This window comes from Lampetra fluviatilis, chromosome 9 (genome assembly GCF_964198595.1).
Source record: "Lampetra fluviatilis chromosome 9, kcLamFluv1.1, whole genome shotgun sequence".
Taxonomy (NCBI): Eukaryota; Metazoa; Chordata; class Hyperoartia; order Petromyzontiformes; family Petromyzontidae; genus Lampetra; species Lampetra fluviatilis.
Genome location: NC_136283.1, coordinates 14,871,391 through 14,886,957, shown reverse-complemented (window position 1 = coordinate 14,886,957; position 15,567 = coordinate 14,871,391). Strand labels below are relative to the sequence as shown.

The 15,567-nt window shown below is 43.0% G+C and overlaps 1 protein-coding gene across 6 annotated transcripts in view; it reads right to left on the bottom strand.

Annotated features, from left to right (window-relative positions):
- Positions 1-938: 938 nt before the first annotated feature.
- LOC144934246 (glutamate receptor ionotropic, delta-2-like) overlaps positions 939-15,567 on the bottom strand; it is a 215,177-nt gene continuing 200,548 nt past the window's right edge. For 3 of the 6 annotated variants that reach the window (XM_078859888.1, XM_078859887.1, XM_078859889.1), the window contains 3 exons: positions 12,643-12,809; positions 9,687-9,948; positions 7,390-8,410 (listed from right to left, as the gene is read on the bottom strand). In XM_078859888.1, the coding sequence (XP_078716014.1) occupies positions 7,757-8,410; positions 9,687-9,948; positions 12,643-12,809 (1,083 nt within the window). In that variant the 3' untranslated portion in view covers positions 7,390-7,756. The other 3 variants (XM_078859892.1, XM_078859890.1, XM_078859891.1) reach the window with 3 other exon arrangements.

Below are 15,567 nucleotides of genomic sequence, written 5' to 3'. Positions count from 1 at the left end.
TCTTACGCGGTCACTCGGCGGATTGTCACATCGTGGGGTCGTGAGGGGTGGTTGCGTCTATGTGGAAGTCCTTCATCCAGAGGAAAATTTACTGGCTACTGAAGGTGATGATGAATATAATGCACCATATTTATATCTGCATGAGCAAAAACTGCCATAACGACTTTCAATCGACTAGAATAAAAATGAAAAGGCCCTACTACCTGCAGGTGTGCTGTCGTCAAATAATAAGAATGTAAATTCATAACTAGGATCAATATTGATAATGTAATCGATTTACCAAGGGGATTCTTGAGTCTCAGTACCGTTTTTGAGGAGGGTCCTTCCTTTGGATGTTTGACTATTCCATGAAAGTGTTTGGTTTGTGGCAGTAACCTGCAGTACTCGGGGTGAACACATTTCTATGATACGCTGCATAAACATGAGTAATAACGCTCCAATGGCAATGTAGAGTTTACATTGTGGTGTATAGCTCTAAAGTGTGGTTTCAGGTTGTTAAGGGAGGTTCTGTAGGAACTGAAAATTCGGTTCCTGAAGAAGCTCCCAGCACACGTAGTGAAACGTCGGACATCATGGCGAACAACTCACGGAGCAAACCTAAGACACATTGGAGAGCTCACAACCCAGAATTAAATTATCCAACTTCGACATTAAATTACCCAGCTTAGACGTAAAATTGTCCAGCTTAAGACATGAAATTGCTTAGCTTACACATTATCAACTGAAACGTGGCGTTGTACTCTCATGAAGTACATAACTACATCACTGTTCCTCATGGTAAAAAAGTAAACCTTGTAACATTGCACATAATTGTCAAGTTTACACCCCCCGCCCCCCACACACATACAAAATATAAAGACCGAAGGTATATTCTGACAAGTTGCATTTATTTCCTTATTCATCTGTAAATGGAGAAATTAGACATCTCAAAAGATCGATCATTGCAAAATGGTGATGGTTTTATTGATAGAAAGGTATTTTCACAGAAACAATGATTTCCAAATTGATAGCAGGCCCGAGGCAAAATGTTGCGAGTCATGGGAGCCAATGAACAAAAAAATCGTCACCACGTATGCCGTCTCCCCTTTTACGCGACCCCCTCCTCCCACTGAAACCTCCGCCTTTGAAACAACCAACAATTATCCATACCACCTGCCACGGTGTTCCCAACCCACACTCATTGATCGGCAGCAGCTGCAAAAAAAGCGCGGATGCTTAAGCAGTGGGCCGCTTTGTACAGAAATTCTATCAAAAAAGTGAGGCCTTCCAAGGTCATCCGAGTGGATTCATCACGACACTGTCAGTTCAAATTGTGAACAGTTGTGTTTTGTAATTTGCGAAACCGATTTTTAAAGTTGAAAAAGAAATACTTATAGTGGTAATCTTAGTGTCTGTGAATTGAAATGGCACACAAGCAGTGGAAATATAATTCCTTCGACAATAATAGAACATTAAAAACAGAGCAAATAAAAAAAACTATTATACTTTTTAGAATGCATATCCACAGCGAAATTGTTTTCACCTTTTGTGTGGCTGTTAAATGTTTGAAAATAAAGTTGACAAGGTGCAAGCTGCTATTCCTCTTTTCTATTACTAAACTCAGAACAATTATTGAAATTCAATAAGAACAAAGGTAGGCAACAAAGATGATTATGCACAGTATGTCTCCTCTACTGGGTGTGTGTCCTAGCTGATTTCACTTCTAAAATACATATTCTTTTCACTATAAAATGTCTGCTTATTCACGTATGCTCACATATACTCATAGCAAGACATGGGCATAGCAATATTACAAGGCAAATGCAGTTGTAACTAAACCGTTGGCTATTGAGCTTCCACGTACCACTGTGGTTAAGTGCTTTCCCTGTCACTGCTCCAGACAGACCCGTGACCTCAACACACAGGGCCTTCTTTTTTTACTTTGAAAAGCAATCCTCACCGAGCGATGTAGTGTCGACAGGAATTGTCTCAGTTTTTTTCTCTTTTTGAAAGCTGACAACAGAACAGTCGAAAGAATATTGTGGGTTTGACAAACACACGGCCTAAAACATGTTGGTGAAACACTATGACCTCACATCTTTGAACTTTTGACCAAAAAAGGCAATTGTGAGGTATTGTGGTCGCAGCCCATTTTCAAAAATGTCATCATGATTGGTCAAGGGTTCAAGTGTTATCGTGGGCACAGAGTGACAGACAGCAGGACTGACAGCCACAGAGAAAGTATTACTTTAAAATGCTCTGGAAAGGACAGAAACTCAAGTGGAATTTTAGGGAATTTTTTTTTATATAAATCACGGACCATGATTCTTTAAAAGTGTTTTTCAATTGATTGAGAACACTGATGAATATTATCAGCAATCGGTCTGCAAAGTCACAATGCTGCAATTATGCAGTGCATTTTTATTTTATTTAGCTTCTTTAGTTGCGTCTTTTGTGTCATATGACCTATGATCTGGTTAAGAAACAACGCATATCCCTCAAATTAATGATACGTTAAGAATAAGAAACAAAATATTAGTGTATTAATACACGCACACATGCACCGCAAACGGTTCATTGGTAACATATTACATTTATACTTGATCATCCAAAGACTAAACCGTAACTCATAATTACATTCACTGCATGGGTTGCCATCATAGGGACCTAAATTGTATTGTTTTCAATTTAGAATGCAGCATTTTTCCTCTGTATTTATGCCTAATTATATCGTCCCATAAAATGTGTGTTGCTTTTGGATTTTAATCATCTCGTACTCTACCCAACCCTAGGAATTTAAATGTGAATTATGTCCCTGCTTATTAATTTCCTTCGATAATGCGAAAGCGTCATTTGTCATTGTCCGTCATGACCATCACTTCCAGCTCCAGTGCTGAAGGCCCAGTATTATCCTCGTAGCCTGGTTCTTTACTTTATCTCACGCATCAGCACTTCTTATTAAACAAGGACCCAGAGCTGCCTGCCCTGATTTATTATAATTCTTGCTGGATCATTGCATGATGCCATTACCGCCCATCAATCCTCGCAATCGTATTCAATCTCTACACAAGTGTACGGTACTTAGGAATTCATTTGTTTCGTCAAAAGTTTATGTATGCGGCATAAGCACGCAAGTCATTTGCTTCTGCACCACATTCAATTTTCAATTCAAAATATATTTTTTTGTACTCTACCGTAATACACTACTATATTCTTTAAATGCTACACAGCATTTGTTAATTAAAACCCCCACTCATTGGTCATTACTTACAAATGTATATGAAAAAGCTTTGGTGACTTAAACAGCATAATCTACGAAACATGAGACACCAAGCGCGTATACAAATGTCAATGCATGTGAAAATGAGAAACGGAAAGTCAAGTTATGAAATTGGTGTTTTCATTAATCTTTTTTTTTATCGATGGCAGTATGATCAACGGACTGGGTAACGCGTCTAAAATGTGTTAATTACCGTCATCAAAGCGTGGCTTTTAACATTGGCGTTTCTACGGGAGGCATTGCGTCAATTCGCAACGTTACCGTATTCACAGTCACAACCCTATTTGATACTGGCATGAACACTTTTGCTCGCAAGTTTTGCACTGTGAGGTCGTCCTGTTCGCTAAAATGCATGCAAACCCTTGTAGAATAATTAAAACCCTTGTAGAATACTATATTGGTGCGTTGATTTGTGCTTTATTTCATTACATTTGTATTTTTTTTTACTATCGGGAATTAAGTTGTCAACGTCCTCCTCAATTAAGTTTGAAAGAGAATCGTAGTACGTAGTTAACCAGACGCGAACAACGTACAACGGCCGAATTCCACGTGACACGATGGATGGTTTATGTCACTTTTGGGCAACCTGGCCAGGTAATGTCATTGTTGTCTTTCACGAAATCCAACACATTCTCAAATCCGGGATCGTGCAAGAATCACCTAAATAGACATTTTATGTGCGAACATTTTGGTGGCCGGCTCCAAAAATACCTCACAGCAGCAGCAGCGGCTTTTGGCTCGCGAATCGAACAAAGACGGACACTGCATCACGGCGCTTTCAGGTGCGCTTCTGCGGCCGTCTGGAACGCTCTTCCTTCCGATACTACGAAGCCACTGGAAGCTATGCACTTCTACATCTATATGTGAAAACTCATTCCTTTGAAACTGCTTTTTGTGTTTAGCTCGTTGTCCTTCCCCCGCACCTCCGATTAGCACGGTTGGCTATGTACGGCGCAAAAGAAGTTCAACGTACATACAAGTTCAACATACATACATGCTTCAAGCTAAAGCCACCACGTAACTGAACATCCGACGGTATACCTCTGAGACCTCTGTGTGAACTTTCCTCCAGGCGGAGCTCATTGCACTTTAATGGCTGCTGATATGTCACTGCAGCCTTCTGTCTACACAGCACATGTTATCCAAGTAGGTTTTAACAATTTAAAAGATCTGCACTCTTCTTGATGTATTAACATTTAATTTGAAGCACCAGCACACAAAATGCTACAAAGGTATGTTTTTTTCCCTTCACCGATTGGCACACGAATGACCTAAAAGCATTTCGTAAAGTCTTAAAATTATTCAATGCACACAGAAAAACTTACACAGAGCAAAATATACTTTATAAAAAACATACTGTACATTGTGAATTATATCCACAGCTACCTACGGCAATTCAAATATCACTTATTTTGCCAACCATACCGTTAAGACAGAAAATAAACAAACGATGTGTTTCACGTTTTAATCCAATCATTAAACACTATTTTCCACGGGTGTTAAAAGTTAATCTGGACGTACATTTTTACGCAAGCAAAAAACAAAAGTGTTACCGAAGCGGGAGGGCAAAATTAGTCACTTTATAGTACATGGTTTATCTAGAACATATTCTGTACAAAGGCCGCTTGTGAGCTTTCCGTTCCTTTCAAGAAAATCCACTGAGCTCAAAACAAACACTGTAGGTAAAATAATCTGGTTAATTTAAATGGCAGCTTCTTATGCTGTGGCATGACGCACATGTACACTTCACGCACACGCGCACACACATACACACAAGAGAAAGAGAAAATATCATAAAAAGAGACAGCTTTATAGCAGGTTTCTGCAACATCTCACAATTCATTTTCTTCAAGAGCAGTCATAAAAATGTACAGTTTAATAAAGACTTTTATAGACATTCTTGGCACATGGAGAAGTCAGTGGTGTCTGTTAGAAATGTATTTGAGTACAGCAAAGCAAATCTGAATTTCAATGAATTCCTATGGTTGCAAAGTGATTGGAAATCGAGTATGTCATCTCCACTATTCTCTATCTTCTTGTTTGCCAGGCTATTGTGTTCAGTGGCTCACAGACTTACGACATTTTAATTTCTCAATATAGACGTTTACAAGTTACTTTTAAAATAAATGTTCTTTCGTGATATTGTGAAATTTAACTCCTCGTTGTTTCGTTACATTTTGTGTGAGTTAAAAAAAATGTTTGTTTTTCCTGCTGGGCGGAGTGATCTATTGTCCTTGAAAAGTGACCTCCATTATACAGTCCGTGCCCAAAGTGCTTCACGTGAACACGTGTGTACGAGTGCAGCCCTGCAGCTTTGCAGTCCTTAAAGCAAGGTTGATCGAATCTCAAAACACACCTTGAATAACACTGCAATATGCAGGCACAGATCCATGCAATGACCTCTTGCAATTGATATTTGTTGTGTGAGTCAAATGTTCTTCTGTGTAAAGAATGGACGGGGCCTTTCGGCGGTTATTAAATTAAGCTTTTCAAACACTCTAAATGTTGACCCTAGAACACTGGTATGCTGTTGGTGTGTCACATCAATACAGATGCTGTGAGCTTCAGAATGCCAAGTGATCCTTTTCGGTGCTTGTCGTCGTCTCCCACCAACGAACGCCGCTGCTCTTCATGACGTATCCACGGGTACCTTTGGTAAGGTCTGCTACCATCGCCGTTTGGCGACTTTGTCCAACAATGTAACTTTTTAGGAGGATCTTCAGCAACTTAAAACAAAATAATGCTAAAATAAGTGTCCGAGAAAGTGAGCATATTTTGTCAACATTTTTCACAAAGCATCTTTGAACATCTTCAATAGTGAATATTCAATCAGCTACCTTCTAGAGCATGAACACTTCAAAGTAGTCTGCCAGCGAACGATGTGTTTTATGAGCAGAACGGCAGCCTTGGCATTCGAGAAAATGCGTGAAATCATTAGATGTGACAACTAACATCCAGTAGACGTGAAACAATAACACTCATCACGACTTCACTTGCGGCCATTATATTCATAATGTTCTTGCCCTCTGTTTCTCAAAGCACAACAGAGGGCACCGCGATGGACATGCTAAATCTGTCGTTCATTTTTTCTCCTGCACGTTTCTTAAAAAAATAACAACATTCATCTGCATCGTGAGATTATGTCTCAGCCTCCGAGCCAGTTTATGCAGACGCTAGCTAATAAAACAATACGGTTTCATTGGTATGTCTCAACATGAGGATCTCACATACACAGCTGTTTGACACTGCAACTGTGTATTATCTTGCTGAGAGAATGGCCTTTTTATTGAACGTTGTATGTCTGTGGAATACAAATTCAGATCCTTCATTGAGCATTGTATTTCAGCCGGAATCAAATCGTGTCCTAAAATGCAATTAAATGCAGCATAATTACCTCCGGAGTATCCAAAAACATAAATAACCTATGCTTAAAAATGTAATTTAGTAACAGTGTGAAGATAAATAGTCCATGCAGACATATATAAAGCTGTGGGATTTGCCAACACAAATGGTAAATCCATAGGCTCTACGATGTGGACAACATGCAAGTGACCCGACAATTCAGTGATGGTATTAGTGACGTCATTTATAATTAGAATATCATCGCTCATGAAACACCGTGTTGCCTCATAGTGATGGCTTTAGATTACATTTTAGGACAGTGATGTTGACTATTCTGTTACTTTATTACACGCTTTACGTGATATAGGATTATCACAAACATCGGGTAAGTTATGCGGCTGGCACTGAATGCAACATTTTCTAAAGCATATCGTAGAATATTTACTATCAGCCCGAGGTATAAATGGGTAAATAATATTTCTGCAATATTTCCAGTTAAGATTGTGTTCCAAAAAAATATGACAAGGGATCTCCAATAAAATGTGATGGCAGTTGCCATATTAAAAACGTATAAATGAAATATTTTGTCACTTGGAAACAGCCAGGCTATATGCTAGATACAGCATATTTTCATGGATTTAAATTATATAATTCTAATCTAAAATGAAAGGAATGAAATATCTCACCAGTGAGTGGCACAAGAATCTTCCTTTTCATGTTCATTCTGTTTGCCGTTTAGAGCATTTCAGAATACCATGTGATTGACTTAATTCCACCTAAAAACAGAAACAAAAATCTTTGAAGATTATTTTTGTAATCTAGGTTTTCCCAATGACTCTTAAATCACCCTACTGAGTGTGCTCAATTGGTATTGGATGTGAATTTACAGCTTTTCTTGGTTGATATGAAATAATTTCCACTTTGATGATGTAAAAAATCCAAATATACTAAAAGTGCGTTTTTTGTCACTGGACAAGCGAGAGAATCGAGTAATTTCCTACGCATGTTTTCCCAAATTTGCTTCTATTATAACATGTGGATATGCGCACCTCGACCCTGATTTTCTCCACAACTATGATGCTCTTCATCCCCTCTCTAGATCTCACCCGAGCAGCCCGCAGCACCACCCAGGCCTCGGGCCACTACGACCTAACTCTATATGGAGGTGCCATGGTTGGTTTCTTCCGGATCCTCCGGGATGGTGGCAGACAGCGACTGGAAGGGCACAGGCGTGGCGGGCTTCATAGGACTCTGACGGAACATCCCGCCATTGGGTGCGCGGTGCTTGAACGTCCCCACGGACATGTGCTCTCCCACGCTCCCCCCAGGCCCTCCGATGCTCCCTCCACCGATCATCCCGACGCCACAGCCGCCGCCGCCCAGTGGCAGGTTGATGCTCAGCTTGGAGGGCAGGGGGCGGCTGCCGGCCACGGCCACAACGGCGGGGCCCATGCCCGCCTGATCGGGCAGGAACCCGCAGGTGGAGGATGGCGGAGGCGGCAGCGACAGGTGGCCATGCGCGTGGACGTGCGAGTGGCCGTGGCCGTGGGCGTGCACGTGGGTGTGAGCGTGCGGGTAGTCACCGGGCTGCTCCATGGAGACGTGAGCCGACCGCATGGAGCCGGAGGGAATGTTGCGGCCACCCCCTGGGCCGCCCCCACCTCCGCCGCCACCGCCCATCATCTCGTGCGACTGGGGGTCGCCCGCGGGGCCCGAGGCGCTTGGAATTTGCTTGTGAGCGGCTTCGTCATCCAGGCTCAGGCTGTTGAGCCGCCGGTGAAACTGCTGCATGTCCATCTCCTTGTCATCCTTTTTAACAAAACACAGTATCCAATCAAAGGAGCGGCGCTACAGGGAGAGTTTGGTGCTCCTGATGCTGCATTTGTTTGATTTTTGGCTCGGTTTAATACGCGTGCCTTTCAAGCAACAAAATATTAAGTGTGTTTAACCCCCAAAAGAAGAATTATTCATGCCGATCTAAATCATCCATTAATAATAGATTTTCATTAAGTGTTGAATCAAGAGCCCCAGTTAATTTGTTTTACCCTCTGGTGACATTCGTATGCACCTATTAGCCACGACTCTAATGACAGCGCTAAAGGGCACGTCTAACGTTGCACACTAGGGGTCTGGAAGAGAGCGCGCCTCGCATGCCGCTCTGCTCCTCAACCCACATCTCTGTCCTCGTGCATTGCCCAGGGCAGAACGTTTAATCAAATGTAGTTATGCTTCTGGAAATATAATCATTATACGCACAATTAATACAATTAATTTGGCTGTTCAAATGCGTGTGTTGCATAAACGTTCACAGATTATGCACCTGCAATCTGCATCCTAACTGTGGCCCATGACGTTTTATTGAAGGACAAATGCTTTGTTGCTCTAAATTACACCCATGCAGGATACAAATAATGCACATTAAAATTTTTGGAAGCTTAAAAGAACCTCTGAGAAAAAAAAATCAACACCGTTTGATATCCACAGTGTACAACACATTTGAATGACGCTCAACACTTATTATTATTATTTGTTTTCAGTTACCAATTGTGAGATTGGGTGTCTATTGCAGCGAACAGTGACAAGGTTAGTACACAGAACTACAACCTCAATGGCTTTAAGTATAGAAATAAACATGAATGCATATGAGAAAACATCAGTTTTTTTTGCAACCAATATCAAGAACCATAATTTATTAGGTAAAATGTGTCGTCAAAATGTGTATTGTCAAACCTCTTCCACTCGAAAATGCTGGCAACTGCCTGATGATGCTGGCCGTGACTACCGGTGAAACGTCAAATCCAGTTGTGAAATGCTGTAAGATTGCTCTCCCAAACAGAAGTGGTGCTGCTGAAGCAGCAATAAATTGGCACGATTTTTTCCATCACGGGACAACTTCATTAATTTGCTGTGTCGGGTGGAAGAGGCTTTACAACACAACATTTTACTTATGCTACCTGACCCAAAAAAATGTACCGTGAATCTTTGCCTGGTTCTTGAACATTGTCTGGCTCATGCACCTGCGGGTGTGTTCACGATTGTGTGCGCACAACGCATGTGATGAAAGAAAAAAATATCAGTTCTTTGCCTGGTTGTTGGGCCCACGGTGCCTCTTGCGCCGATTCCACCAGATCTCGAGCACGGCTACGAGGCAGGCGAGCAGCAGGCCCATGGCGAGCAGGCAGAAGACTCCGGCAAAGCTGCGTAGGCCCAGGGCCCGGCTCATGGGGCCACCGTCTGGGCCGCTGCTCGGCTCTCTCGTGTGCCCCATGGGGTCGCACTTCCCTGCGCGGGGCCACCAGCGCTGGCGCATGGCCTCCAGTTCACCGGTCTCGTGCAGCTCCAAGATGCTGCGGGATCATCACGGTCATCATCAATTCACAATGATGAACGTCGATTGTCACTATCGTCATCATCATCAGTTTATTATTAGATCATCAATATCAACTTATCATCGTCATCACTTCATTACTACCAGCAATTTATCACAATTATCACCATGATCAATGAGTTATTATCAATGTATCGGCATCATCATCATTTCATCATCATCAATGATTAAAACCATCACTGAAGCACACAGCCTCCAGCTCATCAGTCTCATCCAGTTCCAGAACACAGATAACACCATTGTCGTTGTTGTCGTCGATGATCATCAATAATACATTGATAACAAACTCATCGATATTGGTAACAATAATTATAATTATCGTTACCAATATCTCATCTATGAGTATGTTGTACCGAGAACCCACGACATGTCCGTGAGCCGGCATGGCGGCAAGCTAAGCCAAACTGCGAAATTTAATTCTGCACATAACTCTAAATGACGAGAGTGGGCCCAAAATATGCAATGGACACTTTCTGACAAATGTGATTAAGTGGAAGGGAAATTAATTTAAAGCAATGCTGAGAAAGCAAAGTATCCATCAATTTGACTAATGATGAGCGCAGCAACGTGGGTGAAAGGCGGGAACATACATGACAAATAATTTGACATTTTGCCTAAAGTATCAACGCGGTGTTATGCAACAAAGCATATATGTCAAGGAAATTAAAATAATGTTTGCGCTGAAATAAAAACGGACGTCGCCGAGATTATAACACCCATCGTTTTTCGCGCTGAAATGTCACAAACAGCTATCAATGAAACACGGGGGCATGTTAAACTTGCCTGATAATGGGAAAGAGCTGCATCATCAGGGATTGCTTTTAAATGAGGGCACGTTAAGGAGCATGACTGAGCGTTCATATATTTTGCCCATATATGTTGCCCTCTCGGTGCAGGTTGAGAGATAAAAACGCGGCGTCATATAAAGATTGCATCGTGTGATGGGAGTGGAGCCACTCACATTTTCCTGGCAGTTTTTACGACATCACCGCATGGGCCAAAGTGCGGTATACATAAAACGCATGCATGCCTGTGTTGATCTATCATACTGTAAGTGTGAACATATTACCGTAAAAGCACCAATGTGCTTATATCACCTTTCATACAAAAAATGTAACAAATATTTTATGCCTGCTGATTACATATCTCAATTCTCCTCATACATCTATCAACTTCGTAGGACTTTCTGTCCGACACCTTCATTGTCCCATTGGCCCTGCCGAGACCCCTGACCCGTCACCTCTCGTCCAGAGGACCCCTCGAAAATCCCTCACCTCCAAAATATCCACGACGCGTGGCCACGCCGGCAAAGCGTGGCCACGTCGCTCCAACGGCCCCCGATACGATCCCGAGTCAACGATGGCATCGCCCCCTCGACACCTTCAACATCGTCCACGGTAGTCGCCCCCTGCCGCCGGCCTCTCGCGCCTCATCTCGCTATAATCCCCATCTGCGTGCTCTCTGCTCGGGTAAGCAAGGCCTTCTCTCAAAACCGTCTGTCAATCTCTGTTCGATAGGCGGGGGGCAGGGGGATGTGAGGGGGAAGCTCCGTCCATGCGTCATGCGTCAGCTCTGAAGTCTGGGATTTGCCCTCCCGCCTCCACCCCAGCCATCCGTTCTGCTGATTCGCTGCCCCCTCTGCAAGCCAAGGGCCACGACCTTGCTCCTCTCTCCTGCCTATGACTGTCTCTTATCTATGAAGTGTCTTCAATATAAACAAATATCTCTCTCTCTCCCTGTTCCCCGTGGGTCGCGTGCCTCGCCATTTGTACGGTCTTGAAATTCGGCTGCAGTTCGACGCTGTGAGGAGGCAAAACGTAAAGGTTCAGCCCTGCAAAAGCTTGCTCACACCATGGTTCTGGTAGATTGTCTTGGACGCTACTTAAAATGTTGTATTCAGGACTGCTATTTATAGACAATGTATTTTGAACTTATTTTGCAACGGACGTGGCCAGCCGTGCTAATCGGAGGTGCGGGGGAAGGAAATCAAACTAAACACAAAACCGTTCTACAGAAAAGAGTTTCCAATCTAGATATGAAAGTGCATATCTCCAGTGACTGATATGCAGTTAGAGAGATTAGCTTTATTACAAGTTAAGGGCCCATTGAGTCTAGGAGTCTATTTTACAACAGAGATGTGGTTTAAAATATTCACAAAACAGCAACACATTTTTACAGTGTTTCTAATGTGGAAAACACCATTTGAAGCAGTTTACAGCATAATAATGAAGTCGGTCATAACACGTGGAGACCACTGATAATACTCACAAGTGTGGGTATTACCACTTACACTTCCACCACGTCTGAACAGTGTGGAAGTCGAGGCCAAAATACCGTCGACAGGAACTCCCCGTGAAAAGGTGCAATTTGTGAACGCATCTCCACAAAATTGCAACACGCACAGACACCGCTTCGGGTGTTGGCACGCAACTGGTTGGGGGTGGGTGCGTGATGGGTGGGTGTGTGATGGGTGGGTGTCTGACAGGTGGCAGGTGGGTGTCTGACGAGTGGGTGTCTGACGGGTGGGTGTGTGAGGGGTGGGTGTCTAACGGGTAGGTGTCTGACGAGTGGGTGTCTGACGGGTGGTTGCGTAACTATTGGAATCGCATCATTGTGTTTTGCGTCGGACTGAACCGTGAGTGCGGTGCCTAACCGCTGGGAGAAGACATCACGGTAGGGGCTGCCGTGCTGCAGCGCCATGCCGTAGCCCTTGGTGTACATCGTGCTGGGAAAGGTGACGATGCTGCACTCTGGGTCGTTCAGCGCCGCGTACTCCAGCACTGCTGAGTCCCACAGGAAGGCGAAGCTGCCGGCCTTCACCTGCGATGAAAACACATGACGGTGGGGGGATAGTAGGGGGGGGGGGGTGTAAGCCAGCGAGTCAGGGATCACGATTTATCGACGCGAATAAAAACAATAGATAGCGGAAGGTGCGAGCCGTTCTCGTAGTTAACGTGTCGGTGAAACGTGCGATGGAGTGAGCGTTTAGCGGCCGGGCCACGCCGTGTTGCTCTCAATTGTCGCAACTTCCAGCACGCCATTAACAATTATACGGAGGGCGATGCTGAGAATGGTCATCGGAAATTGACTTCTGCTCAAACGCTTCTTTATGATTTTTTTGTTGCTGTTGTTTTTGTTTTGTCAAAAAGTATAAGCGAGAGAGGCATCACGAACGCTGGTTGTTAAATAATGTCTCCGGCTCGTCACTCCCTGCCACCGTCTCCCGGCGTGAGGACCGGATGGCGAGCCGTCGCGAGGCCACACAACGCCTTGAGACATTAGCGTAAAGGCGCCTTACAGAGAAATGTAAATTATTATTAACATGTCTCGCGGCAGTGCCGATTTATCCAGCGACATATGGCCGGACTTCACCCGCCAGGCTGAATCATTCTCACGCGCAGAGGATGGATATTAACAGACTTATGTAACCAGGGGGAGCTCACTAATTCCGAGTAATTGCACACACAACACTGCCGCGCTGTAATGGAGTAATGTATCACATTAATGGGGTTCCGCAAAAACTTAGGTGTCGTAATTTTTTCCGTACAGTTTTCTTCACTCTTTCATTGTCAAATCTTACCCTCATTCACCTCCATCACGAAGCCCATCTCAAACAAAATGGATTGTTTTAATTAAATTTAAGCAGTGGAGATATTGCACCTGTAATTTGAGCGGTATGGCAATATGAACACATTTACTTCTTCAGAAATTCATTCGTAACTTATATTGAATTTTGAAAATTGCGACCGATACATTCTCAATGCCATCGTCATCAGCCATGATCTATCCACTGGTAGGTGAAGACCTGCCCGAGCGGTTGCCTTTTTCACAAGGTCTCATGAGAAATGCGGTATGTTCTGTGATCCCCGTGTTCTTCCTCTGGTCTCCGTGTACTATCGAGCGTGCATCACTCCGTGCCTCCATTGCATGGCATCTTGTCCCACTGTATTTGTCAATGTCCCTGTTTCTGATTGGTATCTTATAGCAGGTAGTACATATGGATCACAAGCGCTCCTCCTTAGCCACACTGGCATGTTGCTTTTGATGATCAAGTTCAGTTTTCAAAATGCACTCCACCTCTTTATCTCATCATTTTCACCCTCGGAATGCCTCCAACAACTGCCTTACACGTGCATTCATATTGAGTTTTTCAGCTGTTTCCCTTCAACATATATCTTCAATGTCCTCGAAAACTTGTAGCACCAAAACAATTTATAACGATAAAAATGCAGTAACAGCAACAACAATAAACCCCGACACAAAGGCATATACGATAAAAACAAAGCATATACATAAATGTGACAATAATACAAAATAATAGAAATAAGAACGCGGACAATATAATGCAATGCCCGTTTAAACTGAATATTCGGCGGTATAGAATTGAATGTATTTTCCAAATTAATTTGTGAAATGTCTGCTTTCTATGCATGCGTCTAATGCATTAAGCAAATGCATTTTAGGCGTTTTTTGCATGACTATTCAATCCGCAGGTGCAATTGGTGGCTCGTAAAAAAAAATCCACTTTTGAACCTTAAAACCTTCCCAAAGTGTTCCAACAAAGCATAGTGTGTACTCGTAACAAAAAATTGCATCGCAAATGTCAGGCACGATAAAAATCTGTTGGGGTTGAAAATGATGAAGTGGCTTCACAGTTGTTTGATCATATATGACAGGGTAATATTTCAGAGCAAAAAAGGTCTCAAAATCCAACATCGTATACCAAGCAAACGCACTACTTTGTTATTAATTATGAAAGGGATGATGCATAATTCTGGCCGATTGCTTCAGACTAAATCAAGGAATATAACCGCAATTTAGTGTTAATGTAATTTATATCAGCGAAGCTTTTATGCACCATTTAGCGTCGGAGGGGAAAAAATACATTCACGTAAAGTAGTCGTCCTGCGCTTGTGGGCAGTCCAAGCAAAATGCATGACTATCAGAATGGTATCAAGGCAGATGCTAAATCAAAAATACTCCGACAAGTTGATACCGCACCTCCAGTTAGCACAGTTGGCTATGTACGGCGCGAAAGAAGTTCAACATACATACACACATGCATACAGTGAATCGAATTTTCTCGAAAAAGACGGCGATTCAAAATGTACCAGATGTATGCATAACGCCCCGAAGGCAGAATCTGCACGAGTGCTATATCTGCACTGCAGGTGTCCGCAGCAGCCTGACTTTGTAAAACCACCGTGGTAGACTGCTGCAGGCATTTTTCACCGGGAGGAAAATTCACAATTGGAAAGACATCAGTGCTAGTATCGTTGGTAACCACATGAGGACAGAAATAAAATAAGTGCTTTGGCTGATACTGATAATTACATGAAGGGGCAACGTTGTAAGTGTTTGCTGCTCACGCCACTGTTGGCTCTGTAGAGTCCATCCGATAGGTATTTGGCCTACTTTTCCATGCTGGCCCGATGCTTTTGGAAGAGGTTGGAGTAGCCGCCACACTCTACTCCACGAAATTGCACTTGCTGATTGGCTAACTGTGGTGTACCCACTTATATTTCTGGGTGGACAGTCAGAGGGATTTAGGAAACGTGTCCATCCTTTCAATTGCATG